A 19,131-nucleotide genomic window follows, 5' to 3' on the forward strand; every position below is an offset into this window, starting at 1 on the left:
TTACATTTTTGTATGGGCTTGGTAGATGAATTTTCTGTGGCATCTTACAAAATAAGGCCGTAATACCTTATGGCATTAAAAAAAAGTAGGGGAGGGGGTGGGCAAAACCACCACAAATAAATTAACTGAACAATTAAAATATTTAAATTAGTATTAGAAAGCTTAACTGTAAGCTACAACTAAGTCATCTCAAGCACATCCAACAGAAAAAATTAGAAAGTATACTAGATAAGAATATCAGGGAATGGGGTAAGGACTGGGGGAGGTGAAGGAGGTGCAGGGCTGGATCCTGTCTTTATTTGAAAATTTGATATTGTGTTCAAATGTGAATTTTTTCATTTTGATTTTTTTTTTTTTGAGACGGAGTCTTGCTCTTGTCACTCAGGCTGGAGTGCAATGGTGGGATCTCAGCTCACTGCAACCTCCACCTCCCGGGCTCAAGCAATTCTCCTGTTTTAGCCTCCCGAGTAGCTGGGATTACAGACATGGGCTACCATGCCCGCCTAATTTTTGTATTTTTAGTAGAGACGGGGTTTCACCATGTTGACCAGGCTGGTCTCGAACTCCTGACCTCATGATCTGCCCGTCTTGGCCTCCCAAAGTGCTGGGATTACAGGCATGAGCCACCACACCTGGCCTAATTTTGATTTTTTTAAATAATACTGCATTAAAATATTACTGATCCTTCTTCAGAAGTTAGAATTACATATGACACAGCAATTCCACTCCTAGGCATACACCCCAAAAGAATTAAAAACAGGCACTCCAACAAACATTTGCATGTGATTGTTCGAGTATTACTATTCACAATAACCAAAAGGTGGAAACAAATTGTGGTATATTCATACAATGGAATTTTATTCAGCCATAGAAAGGAATGAAGTTCTGACACATGCTACAACATGGGTAAACCTTGCAAACATCATGCTAAATGGAAGCCTGACTGACCAGAGGCTCTTGGTCTTTCAATGCAATAGAAATTGACATGGGGCCAAATACTTTTCCCAGACAAAGCACGCGAAGGGTAGAGGATATAGGTTAGCATCATCCGGTTGTGATGATTATCTCGAGTAATGGGTCACCAGGTGGTCTGGCCAGCAGCAACAAGGCTGTAAATCAATTAATTATTCAGCATTCCCTCCCAAGATGGGACACTCTGCAATCTTGGCTCCCTATTTTTTGCCAGTTCCTGGAATTGTTTAAGTAAAAGACATGGTTAAGCATTATGAGAGCACAGAAGAACAATATAGAAAGGCCATTTTCTTTGTATGGCTAAAGCCTCGAGGTTAGCAGGTATGGTGTCAATGAGGTAGTAGTATGGGTTTTATGATCATTGGGAATGCATGAAAAAATGCTCTAGTGGAGATGAGCCAAAGCCAAGCCCCCTTCCTACTGTCTCAGAAGAAGCTAGACACAAAAGACCACATATATTGTATAATTCCACTTACATGAAATATCCAGAATAGAAAAAGCCACAGAAATAAAAAGGAGATCAGTGGTTGCCAGTGGACAGGTGGAGGGGAAAATAGGGAGTGACTGCTAGTGTATACAGGCATTTATTTTGGAGTGATGAAAATGTTTTGGAAATAGCTAAAGGTGGTGGTTGCTCAGCATCAGTGAATGCAACCAAATTGTTCACTTCAAAATGGTTAATTCTATGTTATGTGAATTTCACGTCGATTAAAATGTATATATACAGGTTGAGCATCCCTAATCTGAAAATCCAAAATCCAAAATGCTCCAAAATTCCAAAATTTTTGAATGCCAACATGATGCTAGAAGTGGAAAATTCCATACCTGATCTCATTCCAGAAATCACAGTCAAAATGCAGTTGAAACTGTTTCATGCACACAATTATTTAAAATATTGTATAAAATTACCTTTAGGCTATGTGTATAAGGTGTATATGAAGCATAAATGAATTTCATGTTTAGTCTTGAGTCTCATTCCCAAGATATCTCATGTATATGCAAATATTCCAAAATCTGAAATTCAAAACACTTCCAGCCCCAAGCATTTCACATAAGGGATACTCAAACTGTATTACTGATCTTGATTCCTGAGTTTTTTGGAACCCCCTTAAATTTTGTGTCTGAGGCAAAGCATTATACCCCCAAGTCTTGGACCTATTCAATTTTACTTTTACCAGGAAATAAACAGGGTAAGAAACCGAAATGATCTTGGACCACACACAAATCTGTGGCTCAGTTCCAGGTAACACAGTGACTCATTTTCTTACTCAAAATTACTTACGGCATGTTCCCTGCCATCCTTTCCATACATCACAGCAAAGGCACGGTGACCTGGACTCTTGCTCGTCATCCTAACATCCTGATCCACTGGACAAAATATGAACACACTTTCTCCCCAGCGAGGTTGTTGGGAAAAATTTAATCAGCTACAGATATTTAAGTACCAAAGGCTGCCTCTGGAGGGAAAAGAAAACTACCCCTCTGGTTCTGGTTCACAGAAGTATGTATTATCAGATTCCCTGTGAGGCTTTACATCCCATGTTTGCCGGAGAACAGAGGGATTCTGTAAGAGTGTAGTGATTTCTTCAGATAGTTCCTTCATCTTGCCTTCAATTATTTCAGATGCTTAAAAGAAAAGAATATAAATATTAGCAACACCAGGAACGGAATAATACAAGTATTTCAATATCTCCAGCTAACCTCTGGACCATTTTGACTTGCTCCAAAAGATCTCCATGTTTGAGGAAAAACTAAATAGACACAGCTTTGCATCTTCCCTGATGAACATGAAGAGATCTCACAGGAAAGCAATGAACGCTTTACAAGTCTTCCAAAAGCTGCTGTCTCTGCTAAAGAACAACTTATACAAGTGAAGGCCTGCCATAATGCCTAGGGCAATCCAGGCACTATCTGCCACTGAGCATAAATTTACTGAAGCTATCCAGGCTGGTATTCTAATAGTGCATAATAGAGCAATAGAAAAATAAGCTGCCCTTGGATACTAAGCCTGTCTCTTGCATCTCCCTACAAAGAAATAAAATACTATTTTATTTTATTTTATTTCATTTCATTTTATACAAATCCAAGGAAATCTGCTCTTCTATGAGTGGCCTAGACCAGGGATCAGCGAACTGTTTTTGTAAATAAAGTTTGATTGGAACACGGCCATGCCTGTTCACTTACATACTGTCTATGGTTGCTTTCCTGCTACAACAGCAGAATTGAGTAGTTGCCACAGGAACTGCATGGCTCATAAGCCTAAGATATTTACTCTCTGACCTTACAGAAAAAGTCTGTCAACCCCTGACCTAGACTATTATGACTCTAACCACAACAGCCCCCACGTATACATGTATAGGTACACTTATATATTTTTTTCCTGGTCCAAGGTGCATTCCATTTTCCCCAAACACTAACTCTGGACAGCACTATGGGCTGTCATGCCTGTCCTGCTAACTGCCAGTCAAACGGGAGCATCTCAAAGGAGCAAGATCCTGTGAGGCAAGTCCTATAATATCCTCCTCAATATCAAGATGAATACAGCTTGTCCATGAGAGAAATGAACAATCCTCGAAGATTCCATCTTACCCTCACAGGCAGTCCCCATTATTCCCAGTCATGTATTCGTTTCAGCTTATTTCCAACTCAGCTATCCTTGGCTCTGAAAAGCTGTCATCACTGGCATCACTGTATCTATCACTAGATTAAAAGAAGAACTAATTTAGCAAGGTGTAAAAAAAAAACGGGACAATTATTCAATTTGCAATTTCAAACACATTCCATATTAACCCCTTAGTATGAGACAAAATACTAAGGAACATTCTTTTAGCACTTTCTAATCACCACAGGAAGAGGTCAGTCCAATCACATGCAATGGCCTCTTTCTTTGGTCAGAAAAACTGATCACTTGTTTTCATCATAAACTGGAAGTTACTTATTCAGAAAATTTTAAAACGCATTTCAACTTAGACTGAAATTTATAATCTTCTGAAGACCACTGATCATTTCTAAACTTGAGTGAAAGCCTTGAAAGTAGATTGCCTGCCGGGCGCAGTGGCTCAAGCCTGTAATCCCAGCACTTTGGGAGGCCGAGACGGGCGGATCACGAGGTCAGGAGATCGAGACCATCCTGGCTAACACGGTGAAACCCCGTCTCTACTAAGAAATACAAAAAACTAGCCGGGCGAGGTGGCGGGCGCCTGTAGTCCCAGCTACTCGGGAGGCTGAGGCAGGAGAATGGCGTAGACCCGGGAGGCGGAGCTTGCAGTGAGCTGAGATCCGGCCACTGCATTCCAGCCTGGGCGACAGAGAGAGACTCCGTCTCCAAAAAAAAAAAAAAAAAAGAAAGTAGGTTGCCTTCCTGCCACCATAGCTATTGCTTGCTTTCTACTAGATGTGTTATATTAACAAACTGATTTAAAATGAAAGCCTGAGTTGATGGACCCATTTATTTTCTGTGAATCTACTCTTGTCATACTAGGGCCTAAATCTCAGTCCATCTGAGGTTGAGCATCACTTAGTCCTACTCCTACTGATGTCAATTTGTTCTTCAATGTAATAACATAGCATACGATATTATCTGGATTTTCAGTTTATTTGTTTTTTTCGTTCTTCACTCTTCTGATGACAACTGTTTCCTTTGGCAATGAGGGAGTTCAGGACACACTACCCCAAAATATGGCATCTTGGCATATTGCATATGGCCCATAAGCCTAACATATTTACTCTGTAACCTTACACAAAAAGTCTGTCAGCCCCTGACCTAGACTATTATGACTCTAACCATAACAGCCCCCACGTATACATTGCATGAAGCTGAAGGAATTTGAGACAGCGTGTGCAAGAAGTTCTCTCTGACCTTCCTCTGACCTTACCCCCGGAAGCAGGTCATAACACCCAGGAAGGATTTTTTGACCTTCTCTGAAGCAGGTCAAAAGGCCCTCAGGTGAGAGGTACCCCCAACCCCCATAACCAGAGGAAACGAGCATCCTTATCTCTGAAGACACAGGATCCCAGGGAAGAATCTGAATAAACAGGCCTTACTAAGTTCCCCTACTATATTACCATGAGATCACACTCTTTTTGCTCTATTATAACTCTCCATGAGTCTCTAGTCTTCATCAGGTCTGTTTTAGAAACACTAGAGTTTACCTGTTTCTTTGAGTCTTCATTTCCTTATGAAGGTTCCCATAATACTTAAATAAATTTGTATGCTTTTCTCTCTCTTTTTTAGAAATGGGGCCGGAGTGTGTGTGTGAGGGTGGGGAGGTGGTGCCTCACTGTTGCCCAGGCTAGTCTCCAACTCCTGGCCTCAAAGGATCCTCCCACCTCAACCTTCCAAGTAACTGAGATTATAGGCACCTGCTGCTGTGCCCAACTGTATGCTTTTTGCTTGTTAATCTGTTTTTTTGTTATCGGGGCCTCGGCCATGAACCTACGATGGGTAGAGGAAAAACTCTTTTCTCCCCTCTAGCAACATGAAAGGACTAGAGAACAGTGAACACAGCTGCGTATCCCTGATTACATTAGCCAAATGCTATAATTATTTTCAGCTGCAGTTTGGCTTTTGGCTCTGTGTTTTAAGGACCACAGCACCTCCCTAGATCCAGATCTGTGCTGGCCTCTGTGCTGGAGGATCACAGCGCCTCCTCATTACAGAGGAACTAGTCATCTACAATCAGCAAATTGCACAGGAGCTTGAACTTGGTGGTCATGAGGACTAAGACATGCATATTGGCTCAAGACCCAGAAAACACCCTGCAGTGCCATAAAAAATGTGAACGTACTCTCTACACTTGCCTTGAAATCTTTTCTCCTTCAGACCATGTTTTCACTATGATTTTAGGTCAGCAGCATGAAAGTTTTCCCTTCCAACATTCTCATAGGTCCAAGAGTTGGAGAAATAATTTTCACAATCATGCAAATTTCAAAATTAGAAATATATGGAATGTCCTGATTACCTTGAGTCACAGACACTATTCAAAATAGGACCAATTATTGACATAAATATCGCCAGGTTGGGTTCCCTTAGAAATACACCTTCTCCATGAGATAGCTCTGCAACTCAACTTTCCCTCTGAGCTGTGGGCTCTGTTTGTGGTTCCTCTTACTCAGTTCCAAATAAATCAGCACACTGATCCACTCCACTAGAGTTCTACTGATCTATGGAGATGATATTACAAGGAAATGTTTAATGCCTGACCCATCCCCAGGCTTGGCCAAACTTTTGCTGATTTATAGCAATAAAAGTTTGAATTCCCGGCCAGGCGCAGTGGCTCACACCTGTAATTCCAGCACTTTGGGAGGCCGAGACTGGCGGATCACAAGGTCAGGAGATCGAGACCATACTGCCTGTCATGGTGAAACCCCGTCTCTACTAAAAATACAAAAAATTAGGCAGGCGTGGTGGCGGGCGCCTGTAGTCCCAGCTACTCGGGAGGCTGAGGCAAGAGAATGGGGTGAACCCAGGAGGCGGAGCTTACAGTGAGCCGAGGTCGTACCACTGCACTCCAGCCTGGGCAACAGAGCGAGACTCTGTCTCAAAAAAAAAAAAAAAAAGTCTGATTTCCCTAACAGGTGAAATGTTACCTTTTTTTTTTTTTTTTTTTTCGAGGAAAGGGAACAATTGGAGAAACCCTATGCTGATAGACTAGAAAAGAAAGATTTCACTCTAAACATACTGACTGAATATTAATAAATAAACAAAATAATAGACAAATCTGTATAGACAAAAAGACAATCTGTTTCCTGATTTGCATGCTCACTCCCTTCTCTGACTTTTGAACAAAAACAGCGTAGGTGGTGGGGACGGAGCACTAGAATAAAGAGAGGAGACAGAAGATTCAGAATTGGCAGAAAAGACAACATATGTTAGATAAACATATAAAACAACATACCCTGAAAACCAATCAAGTAGAAAGATACCTCCTAGTTAGGCTTTAGTTCAGAGAAATCACTTCTACTGGTACATAGGAATAACTGAACAATATTTGGGGGGAAAAAACAACAGCCAAAAAAGTTGATACATCCTATCCATGCACTCTCCCTGCTCAAATGAAGAATCCTTTCTGGTTCCATGCAACATTTTGTCATAGAATTAGCCAAGAAAGGGGATTTGGAAGTTGCACTCAACTCCCTATCTGAGATGAAATGAAGGTCAAGGATGTTCAAGTGACTTACTTGGCACATAGATCCTTCAAGGTGAAGCCAGAATTCCCATTATACTAGCTCAGGGCACAGGGTGGGGTTTAAGCTGTGCTGCAGGTAGGGCAGTAGGACCCACTAGGGCATGTCCCCTAACACAAGTGACAAGGGCCAAAGGACTGAGGAAATTTCATTTGCTTGGGTGCCAGATTTTACACCCACTTCCGTCCCCATCTCCAAGCCTAGGGAAGAATACAGTGGGCTCATATCTTCCCCCGACACTCCTGGTTGTACTATTTATGAGCCACGTACCTTTGGACAAGTCATCGACTTCTGAGTCTAGAAAAAGTGGCAATAATACCTCCAAACTCACCAAAATGTTTTGAGAGTCAAATTAAACTGTATAAACTTGCTCTGAAAACTATACAAAAATATAAGATGTTGCTATTGATGGGGGTTATATATTCATAACTTGGTATCTCCTCAAAAAGTCATGGAAACACAAACAACCAATAAAAACTGCTAAGTGTATGATTTTCTGAATTGTTTCCTATGCCAAGTATAATTTCCTACCCACATTAGCAAGTGGACTTGGGCGGGCCTGTTTCTAACCTAACAGCTCTCATTTCCTATCTGATGGCTGTCTGCCCCAAGCTCTGCCAACACATCCAAATGGCACAGGCTGAGTTTAACAAAATGAAGCTCAGCTTGAATTTATTCATCTCCAAGGTTAATGACTGGGTTCACTAATTGTCTTTCATATGTGTTCAGAGACTGGGGGTAGGACAATAAAATAAACCATGACACTCAAGAACAGAATTATCAAAATATACGTTACTGCTGAACTTGCTGATTTTAGGACATTCATCTGCCAATAAAAAACAACTGCTAGAAATAAAATGTGGGTCATCTGAATGCAGACCAACAGTGGCTCTTGCACATGCAACAAAATGTGAGTGTATTCTGTGCTACATATGGGCTGTGAGTGCTACTCTATGCCGGATTCATTTCTGTTTCACACAGAACAAACTTAAGTCAAAAGCTAGATGTATCTGGGTATATTTTCATTTAATTCAAGACATCCAGCTGTATCTTAGGACTAACCTATCTTTTTAAGTAATCTTTTATACACACAAACACACACACATGTTTCTCACAGGGAAGAATTATCAGATATTAGAGTCTTGCATGTTAAATTGTATGAAGTGGCATAAAATACAGATATGTCCCTATGTGTCTTGTTACATTTGAACAGGGGAAATTTTTAATTTATTTGTTTATTTAAGACAGTGTCTCAGTCTTTCACCCGGGGTGGAGTGCAGTGGCATGATTTGGGCTCACTGCAACCTCCGCCTCCCAGGTTCACGCAATTCTCCTGTCTCAGCCTCCTAAGTAACCAGGATTACAGGCGCCCACGACCATGCCCGGTTAATTTTTTATATTTTCAGTAGAGATGGGGTTTCTCCATGTTGGCCAGGATGGTCTCAAACTCCTGACCTCAAGTGATCTGCCCGCTTCGGCCTCCCAAGAAGAGGGGAAAATTTTTAAACTGCACTGTCCAATATGGTAGCCACAAGCCACAGTGGCTATCTAAATTTAAATCAGTTAAAATGAAATAAAATTTAAAATTCCATTCCTCACTTGCACCTGTCACACTGCAAGTGCTCAGTAGCCATGTGTGCCTAGTGCCTACCATATATGATACTGCAGATTATAGAACATTTCTATCAGTGCAGAAAGTTATATTGGATAGTACTGATCTAAAAACAAATGAATAATGATTTTTAAAAAGCAAACTACAGTCACCATGCAATGGTCCTTGTCATTTCCTTTTAAAAAAATTTTTTTGAGACAGGATCTTGCTCTGTCACCCAGGCTGGAGTGCAGTGGCACGATCACAGCTTACTGCAGCCTCAACCTCTGGACTCAAGCGATCCTCCCACCTCAGCATCCCGAGTAGCTGGGACTACAGGCACACGCCACCATGCCCAGCTAACCTTTTATTTTTATTTTTTGTAGGAATGGGGTCTCACTATGTTGCCCAGGCTGGCCTAGAACTCCTGGACTGAAGCAATACTCCCACTTCAGCCTCTCAAAGTACTGGGATTACAGGTGTGAGCCACCATGCCTGGCCAAAAGTTTTTTTTAAAGGTCTATCTACCATTAATTAAAATCACAGCAAATATCTCTTATGCATGCATGTGCCTCCCAAATCATGAAAACTCTCTTTTTAAAACGTATTTTATGGTACCTTTCTTGCAAGACAAAACCAAAATCACCAGCAGCAACACAGAAGAATCACTATACTGACAAGACTTTACCACAATGGTCAACATATAGTTCTTTTCTTTTTCTTTTCTTTTCTTTTTTGAGACAGAGTTTTGCTCTTGTTGCCCAGGCTGGAGTGTGATGGCGTGATCTCAGCTCACCACAACCTCCTCCTCCGTGGTTCAAGCGATTCTCCTGCCTCAGCCTCCTGAGTAGCTGGGATTACAGGCATGCGCCACCACGCCCAGCTAATTTTGTATTTTTAGTAGAGACAGGGTTTCTCCAAGTTGGTCAGGCTGGTCTCAAACTCCTGACCTCAGGTGATCCGCCCGCCTTGGCCTCCCAAAGCACTGGAATTACACGCGTGAGCTACTGCACCTGGCCCCCCTTTTTTTTTTCTTTTGAGACAGAGTGTCACTCTGACACGCAGGCTAGAGCACAGTGGTGTGACCTTGGCTCACTGCCACCTCTGCCTCCCAGGTTCAAGCGATTCTCGTGCCTCAGCCACCCAAGTAGCTGGAATTACAGGAATGCACCACCACGCCCAGCTAATTTTTGTATTTTTAGTAGAGACAGGGTTTCGCCATGTTGGCCAGGCTGGTCTTGAACTCCTGATCTCAAGTGATCCGCCCGCCTCAGCTTCCCAAAGCATTGGGATTATAAACTGGGATTACAGACCCACTGTGCCTGGCCAACATGTGGCTCTTGACAAACGAAAGGTTTGTCATAGTGAAGTTTGCTTGTCAAGGACTTCTGGTTCCCAATAAATTCCCCACATAAGAAAACAGATATTCCAAGGTGCTAGGGAAAGGGTATAGGAATGCCTCATATAGTCCACCTTTACACTACCCCAAGGCAGCTGTTAAGCCATTTCTTCTCCATTAACAGAAAGAGGTGGTTGGAATTTAAAATCTTTAAATTTAAAATCTTTAAATTCCAACCACCAACCTAATAATTATTATCCAACCTAATAATGTGTAATGGCATTATTAGGATTCCCAGCATGCATGAGTTCCTTACAATACTTTATATTAAAATCCGTTTCCTGTGAAACAGCATGTTTTAAAAACAGGTTGTCATGTACACAGTTTTCCCCAAAGCAGTGTTACTACTATACTTATTTCCTTCACAAAGGGCCCCTGGAAGCCATAAAATATAAGAGCAATGGAACAAAAACCTAGTCTGCTTTGAATGAGTTTTGTATTTCATAGTAAACAGTAGAATACCACCCAGGCAGGGTGGTAAAAGCACACGGTAGTCTGTAGTACTATTAACTCCATTCCTGTCTGGCACCACACCATCCACACTGCAGTGCACCACGATCTAGTTAAAAGGAGCACCTTTTAACCAACATTTATCCCGCCCCAAGGGAAGGTGTACTCAAATGTGGTTCATTAACAATAATTTACCCTAAAAAATATCTCAAGGTATGGAGTTGAAGTCAAATAATCACAGGGGTCAATGTTTTTTTAAATGTTTAAAAGAACTGTTCGAAAGAAAGCAAAATAGAATCTTTTGTTAATTTCAGTTCACTTTTGCTTGAGGTGTAACATAGCAGGGAAAGTGGCATTTTGATAGCAGTTGAGTTTATAAAGCACCACCTCAACTGTTCCTCACAGCGACCCTAAGGAGGAGGATCAGGAGGTTTAGGAGTAGTGACTTGGACAAAATTACTCAATAAGCAGCAGACCCAGAAGTCAAATCCATAGCATCCACCCTACTCGTCAATACTATCCCCACAGAAATAAAATATTTTTGCACCACATGGTGCAGGAATGGCCCCTGGCAACATCAACCATGCACCTCAAAAGTCAAAAAGCAAAGTGATTCCAAGTTTGAAACAAAGTGATTCCAAGTTTCAAACAGTGCTGGAAACAGAATGTCGGATTTGTGCAAGGGAAAAGAGTACCTTACTCTCCAAGTCCAAGAGACAGTAGAGCCACCCAACGTAAGAGAAGCATGCCTGGGAGGGTGAAATGCACCCTCTGTGAACAATGGAGGAGCCACTCTCACCTGCGATTCACCTAATAATTCACCTTCGATTCACCACCTTGTCACCTCTGATTCACCTCGTTCACCCAACGATTCCGTGAACAACCATTCTAATAGGATATAGATCCCTATTCCCCTCTCGCTAAGCAGGTCAGGAATGTGTATCAAGAGGCAACAGGCAAAACCCTCTGGGGAGTTCAGGGAACTGCAAGCTGCTCCATATGGATTTGTGTGCATTTTATCCTATAAACCAAGGGAAGCCATGGGGGGATTTTAAGTTCCAAAATAATGTGGGGAGATCATTCCAACAGCAGAAGATGGATTGGGAGGAAGCAAGCTGGAGGCAGAGAGACCAAGTAGGAGGCTTTGCAGTAGGCAAGAGATAGATACTGGAACTAAAGGAAAAGTAATAATAATAGCATCATCATCATAATTCCCATTTAAGTTCCTACCATAGACCAGGCACTATGCTAAGTGCTTTACATTTAGTGTGAAACTTAATCTTCATTTCTGCAATGTCAAGTAGGGACTATTACCATCCCCTTTTTATAAAGAAAGCGATGCACAGAAGAGCAAGGTCATAGGCAGCTGGGAAATAAAAGAGCCAGTTTGAACTCGGCTGACTCAGCTAGAGTCCTGACTCCGGGCCATACTCCCTTGCAGCATGGCAGAAAATAGACAAAAGATGGAGTGAATGCCAACAACAAGAATTGACAGCACCTGCTGACTATGAGCAATGGGGATGAGGGAGGAGGAATCTGAGCTTCCCCAGGGGAGTCCAGGCAGGTCACACTGTGTGGGTGATGGTACCACTTGCAGGAAGATATTAATCTTAGTGTTAGTTAATCCTGGCAACCTGGGAGCATTCCCTGGGTTGCAACCACGAAAGAGAGAACAAGCTCTAATGCCAGCATTTCCCACACTGCTGGGACTGTGCGCTTGCAGGTCTGTGCCCTTTCCTGGATGGGAAGGTCTGTAGCTGAAGACTCCTAGAAGAAAGTCCATGGATGCAGGGGAGGGGGGTAGCATTGGGGGTATGAATGTAAGGAAACAACGAAGTGGTATGTTTGGGCAGTTTTCCAGGAAGTGGGCCCACAGCTTTGATCACAATCTCGAAAGTCTGTCACCTCCCAAAATTTAGAGAACAGTTATACTACCTGATGAGTCCCCAGGTCAGGGAACATGTTCTTATTCAAGCGCTTATTCAAGCACCCAGCACAGTGACTGGGATAGAATAAGCTTTAACATAGGGGGTGTGTTGAGTGAATGGTGAAGTGTGCAGTCATTAAAAATGAACTTCATGCAATTCGGAAAAATGCATATGAGGTGTTAAGTTCAAAATACAAGCTTCTGTAATTAATAAAGAATTTATGGTGCTATTCCGAGAACATACGAATATTCTGTTTCTTACAACTTTCACCCAGTGGCTTTAGCATCCACTGACGACCCTTATTTGAATCCATTATTACATCGGAGATGATGTCTACATTTTTAATTGGCTTTTTTTTTCTTTACTTTTGTATTTTCTGAGTATTATTATGGACACATGGAATTTCAGAAAATGAAATGTGTTGTAATCTAATACTGTCATTGTTCTTTTTGATGTTCAAATTGTCCAAAATAAGGCCAGTGGGAGCCCTTTCAATCTGGCTTCTTTGACCTTGGAAAACTCATACCCCATTCATTTTCAGCTGTTCTTTGCTTTAAATACAGCAATATGTTCCAGGCTCATCTTGTACTCTCCCTGCCCCAGCCCTGGAATCAACCATTTCTTCCAGGAGCCCTAGTTCATTTCAAATTTTTGGTATTTAAAAACCAAAATGGCCGGACGCAGTGGCTCACACCTGTAATCCCAGCACTTTGGGAGGCTGAGGCGGGTGGATCATGAAGTCAGGAGTTCAAGACCAGCCTGGCCAAGATGGTGAAACCACATCTCTACTAAAAATACAAAAAAATTAGACGGGCGTAGTGGTAGGCGCCTGTAATCCCAGCCACTCGGGAGGCTGAGGCAGAGAATTGCTTGATCCGGGAGGCGGAGATTTCAGTGAGCCGAGATCATACCACTGCACTCCAGCCTGGGAGACAGAGCGAGACTTGTCTCAAAAATAAATTAATTAATTAATTAATTTAAAAAACCAAAATAGAGAAAAATGTTCCTTTGTAAAGGAGATCTCCAGACCGTCACTGTATCACTCTTTCATCTTTTCTGTAGGTTTGTAAGTTTTCAAAATAAAAGAGTTTGGGGGGTGTGTGTATATATATCTAGATAGATAGATAGATAGATAGATAGATAGATAGATAGATAGACAGACAGACAGACAGATAGATAGATACACTCACTATTATTATCACAACCACAGAAAGAATCATATACAGGTATAGGCTCACAGGAAATATTTGAAAATGAGCACAGTAATTATGTTAGGCTGGTGGATTTGCGGGTGCTTTTTTTTTCTCTCTCTCTCTTTTCTAAATTTTCTGTAATGCTACATGTAGAAGTCAACAGAAAACAAAACCATCCCAGGCTAGAAGTCAGCATGTTACTTAGCAGGAAAACCTCGATAATAATATTGTCACAGAAGAGAGACCAGAGACAATGGTGAATGAAATGGGTTCCTTCTCACCCTGACTGTTGCCAGGACTCAACAAATATAGAGGGAAGGGCTAAGCACGGAGGAGAGAATGGACTTAGATCCTAGGGGAACACAAAGGAAAGAGGAAACGGAAGGAACCGGCTCCAGGTGTGTACTTCCTTTAAAGACTCTCTTATTACAAAGTAGTTTCAGCTTTTGGGTTTGGTCTGAAACAGTCAAGCAAATACAGTGAATCACTGAGTACCTTTCCCTCCTATTGTTTTTGTACCACCCTGCTTCCTGTTTTGCCACAAAAAGATGATTTATCTACACAAGAGACAGTAATTGCTGGATGGAGACATGGAATCCAAAGTTCCAAAACCAGAATAAAATACTTCTGAAATGACTCAAGATTCTGGTTTTATGCTTAAAAATATGTTTCCCAAAAAGCTGCATTTCTGCGAACTGCAAACTGAACCCCATCTAAGTTTTTGCTTTCTGATATACATCAAGCACTGTCCAAGGAATAGAGTTTTACTCTGGTCTGACAAATAAAAACTGGAAGTTGTGCCTAAACTTGGTGTGTAGTGATTGCTCCTAAGAGCCTTGCAGGCAGCCACAGAGACACACATGCCAAAAAACAATCTATGAACTTTAGACTCTGATCCTTCTCTCGTTGCTTAAAAGTGGAATGCTAGGCCTCAGGCCAGGCACATTGGCTCATGCCTGTAATCTCACCACTTTGGGAGGCCAAGGCCGGCGGATGGCTTGCACCCAGGAGCTTGAGACTAGCCTGAGAAACAAAAAAACAAACAACAAAAAAAGGAATTCCAGAAAGAGATTAGACGCTCTGTTTCTAGATTTAAACAAACAAACAAAAAAACTTGCAATTACAAGCACCTTCATATATTCTCCTGAAATTTATTTCTTATAATTACATGAAGCAGTCTCATTCTTTTACATTATGTGTCAGCAAGACCATGCAAATTTGTGGTTGCCTTTTATATGTGAAACAAATTGTTTAGATACCAGAGGAGAGAGATCAGCAAAGAATTGCAATGATTTATTTAGTGGACCATTATTTCCCATTGGATTTATTTATTTTCAAAATGGCTTGTTAGTTAGACTCATGTAAAAAAAGAGTTAACAGCAGGCCTGAGGCTGCTGTCTTTCAAAGGGCCTGCTTGCAGGGTTAGTTCTTGGCTGGTGTCTGGGAACATGGCTTTCGGAATGTGTGCTCCATTACTAACTGATAAGGTCATTTTGCTGGGCTTAGGCTGTTTATACAAACAATGTGATCTATGGTGAACACCTGCTTTCCCTCTGGCAGTCTGGAATTTTGGTGGTTGCTAGGCAGAAAATGCCTATGTGACCAGCGGCTGAAATATCCCTAAACTCTTGAGTCTCAAACTGGCTCATCTGGGCAGAAACATCACATAGGCATAGTTGCATTTTCACTGCTGGAAGGAAGGCGACCTCGATGTGACTTATCACAGGAAAGAGAGCATAGGAAACATGGAAATGAATTTCTCCAGACTCCACTTATCTTTCCCATTACTGATCTTGCTGTGCATGTTTACTTTGCCACCGTAATAAATATTAGCTATAAGCCTGGGTGCAGTGGCTCACGCCTGTAATCCCAGCGCTTTGGGAGGCGGAGGCACGCGGATTACCGGAGGTCAGGAGTTCGAGCCCAGCTTGGCCAACATGATGAAACCCCATCTCTACTAAAAATACAAAAATTAGCTGGGCGTGGTGGCGGGCGCCTGTAATCCCAGCTATTCGGTAGGCTGAGGCATGAGAATTGCTTGAACCCGGGAGGTAGAGGCTGCAGTGAGCCCAAGACCACACCATTGCACTCCAGCCTGGGCAACAAAAGTGAAACTCCATCTCTAAATAAATAAATAAATATTAGCTATGAGTACAGCTATATTCTGATTACTTTCAGCAAGTCACCAAAGTGTGGGCAGTCTTGGGGAGACCCCCTAAACAAGACTCTTGGTTTGATTTTGCATGTATTTTTAAATAGCTCATAAAAACCTAAAAAATACTGTCCTGAAGCTATTGTGCCCTTGAACTGACCACAACAAGCCTAAAACCAGGTGAAATTGGTCTTCCTAACTGCTGCCATTCTGTAGATAATGAAGTTGCTGAGAATTTAGCTCACTAGCTGTAAATCCCAAAATAATAGTCTTACTGCAACTTCCCAGGCCCTAAAAGATAAATGTTCTCCGCTAGGCAGAATGCAGAGGTTACAGCTCAGGTACGCTTAACTCGAAGCCAAGGATTTTTACACTCCATGCTTTAAAGACATTGGTCATACACGTGCCATACAGTTGAATATCATCAGCGCCAACTTCTGGGAAAGGAAGTCATTATTCTAGTGTTCGTATTCCTTGTCACATTTTTTAGGGTTGATTACAAGCAGTAATCTTGTTTGACAGAAATACAGCCCCAACTCAGCTCACATTAGAGCCTGGCATCAGAGGAGTCATTTTGCTTTTCAAAGCTCACTAATCCCATGGAGCTGGACAGAGAGGAGTTGAAGTGCAAGATTCCGCTGGAATCCTGGTGTCTATCACTGGATTAATTCATAATCACCATCCTTAGTCGGAAAACTCTCTGAAATGTGTCAAGATTAGACTCCCCTGCTACCTGCATTTATTACTTTAATGGGTAATAAACAACCCCTGGGTGCAAGGGAGCCAGGGCGATAAAGATAAATAAGATGCTGGCTGGCCTTAAGGAATGTACCAGTTTGTGGTTGATATACATAGGAATTCCCTCAGTGTCATGGAAGCCTACTAGTCAGCTATAATTCCAATGTCAGTATCAGAGTTTGGTTAAGAGGTCGTTCCTTCTCTCTGAGACATACTATATCTCACGCAGGAGTCACTAGCAATCAGTTTTCTCAGAAACTACTAAGAAGCTTTTTTTTTTTTTTTTTTTTTTTTGGAGACAAGGTCTCGCTCTGTCGCCCAAGCTGGAGTGCAGTTGTGCAATCTCAGCTCACTGCAACTTCTGCCTCCCAGGTTCAAGTGATCCTCCTGCCTCAGCCTCCCTAGTAGCTGGGACTACAGGCTAATTTGTGTACATTTAGTAGAGATGGGGTTTTGCCATGTTGGCCAGGCTGATCTCAAACTCCTGACCTCAGGTGATCTGCCCACCTCGGCCTCCCAAAGTGCTGGGATTACAGGCGTGAGCCACCACACCCTGCTGGAAGCTCTACCCAGAGACCACCACGCGCCATGCGGGAATTGGCAGGCCATACAACATACAGGTGGGCAGTCCACACGAGCCAGACGGGATTTGTATATTAGTTGGTATTTGCAAACAGCCAGATAGTTACAAGTGAATTATTTCTTCCAGCTATCTAACTTGTCCCACTATCACCTTCCTTTCGGTGTGAGAATCTAGAATAATGGGAATTGTAAAATGGCTGCAAAGGGTCACAGCCCATATCTGACATGGGACCACATTGGGATGTCCAATCAGTGGCATAAGCCGTGCAGTCTCAGAACACAGGAAGCTCTTCTTCGGATGAAATCTCTCTTGCAGAACCATGGCACATGAGCCAGATAAAGTGGAGCTGCTCAGCGGAAGCAGGAAAGAGCCCGGAGCCCCCATGGCCTGCTTTCGCAGCAGCCCAGACTCCAGTTCTGAGGGCACAGTTTGAAAGTCAGTGCACTGAAAGGGGTGAACATTAATACAGTAAGATGCCCAAACTGCAAATTATGTGAAGCTGTTCCCATATGAACATGTGGTGAAAGGAAATGCTAGAGAGCTGTGAGCTTCTCCTAGCAGGTAATGACACAAATAAGTAGGGTTGTGTAACAAGCACACACATGCACACCACACACAGATCCTGCCAGCCCTCAACAGCAACACTGCAAGGGTTGTTTGCCAGAATGAGGGTTGGCAGTGGTAATCTTCTGAACAACATATATCTGGTTATTGTGGTAATAACCCCCACCAAAGTCTATGATATTCCGGATGGTTACTACTGCTTTTAAAGTTATTAGGTACAATATTCTTGGATGAGAAGAAATAAAAATAAACTCTCCCCAAACTAGTATTTAAATGTAATGAAATTTTGGTGGGGCACAGTGGCTCACGCCTATAATCTCAGCACTTTGGGAGGCCAAAGCAAGCAGATCACTTTAAGGTCAGGAGTTCGAGACCAGCGTGGCCAACATGGTGAAACCCTGTCTCTACTAAAAAGACAAAAATTAGTCAGGCGTGGTGGCGCACACCTGTAGTCCCAGCTACTTGGGAGGCTGAGGCAGGAGAATCGCTTGAACCTGGGAGGTGGAGGTTGCAGTGAGCTGAGATTGCACCATTGCACCCCAGCCTGAGCAACAGAGCAAGACCCTGTCCCTAAACAAACAAACAAACAAATAAATAAATAAATAAAATTTCAACTAAATCCCTAAGGAATTTTTTATTCAAACTTGATTTTTAAAAATCATTGTACAGGCTGGGCACAGTGGCTCATACCTATAAGGCCAGCACTTTGGTAGGCCAAGGCAGGAGGATTGCTTGAGGTCAAGAATTCAAGACCAGCCTGGACAACATAGTGAGACCTTGTCTCTACAAAAATAATAAATTTAAAAAATTAGCCAGGCATGGTGGTGTGTGCCTGTAGTCCTAGCTATTTGGGAGACTGAGGCAGGAGGATTTCTTGAGCCTAGGGGTCCAAGGCTGCAGTGAGCTATGATTGTACCACTGCACTCCAGCCTGGGTGACACAGTCAGACCTTGTCTCTAAGAAAATAATAAATAAATAACAGTTTGCTTGGAGGAATAGCAAAATACATTAAAAATGTTAATAATGGTGGGAGTAGAATTGATAAGGTATTGATTTATAATAATGCTATGAAAATGAAAAGGATGGTAAAGATTCAGGTGTAAGAGATAAAATAATCAAAGGAACAAAATACAAATCCCTGAAACAAAGTCAAATTACTCAACTCGTTGACAATTTGGCAGGGAAGTGGGGAGCCAAATCCCAACCTCACAGGTTTCACTGAAAATAAAATCCATATCGATTATAGATTTAAACTATGAAATTGAAACCATAAAAATGCTAGAAGAGGCCGGGCGCGGTGGCTCAAGCCTGTAATCCCAGCACTTTGGGAGGCCGAGACGGGTGGATCACGAGGTCAGGAGATCGAGACCATCCT

At 42.2% G+C, this 19,131-nt stretch overlaps 1 protein-coding gene across 3 annotated transcripts in view; it reads right to left on the reverse strand.

Annotated features, from left to right (window-relative positions):
• Positions 1-831: 831 nt before the first annotated feature.
• The window catches only part of CTPS2 (CTP synthase 2), a 121,274-nt gene continuing 102,974 nt past the window's right edge, over positions 832-19,131 (reverse strand). For all 3 annotated transcript variants that reach the window (XM_045384400.2, XM_045384401.2, XM_045384402.2), the window contains exons 18-19: positions 3,562-3,672; positions 832-2,598 (exon numbers count right to left, since the gene is read on the reverse strand). In XM_045384400.2, coding sequence (XP_045240335.1) covers positions 3,603-3,672 — 70 coding nt within the window. In that variant the 3' untranslated portion in view covers positions 832-2,598; positions 3,562-3,602. The remainder of the gene's footprint in view (positions 2,599-3,561; positions 3,673-19,131) is intronic.

Source organism: Macaca fascicularis, chromosome X (assembly GCF_037993035.2).
Source record: "Macaca fascicularis isolate 582-1 chromosome X, T2T-MFA8v1.1".
Lineage (NCBI taxonomy): Eukaryota > Metazoa > Chordata > Mammalia > Primates > Cercopithecidae > Macaca > Macaca fascicularis.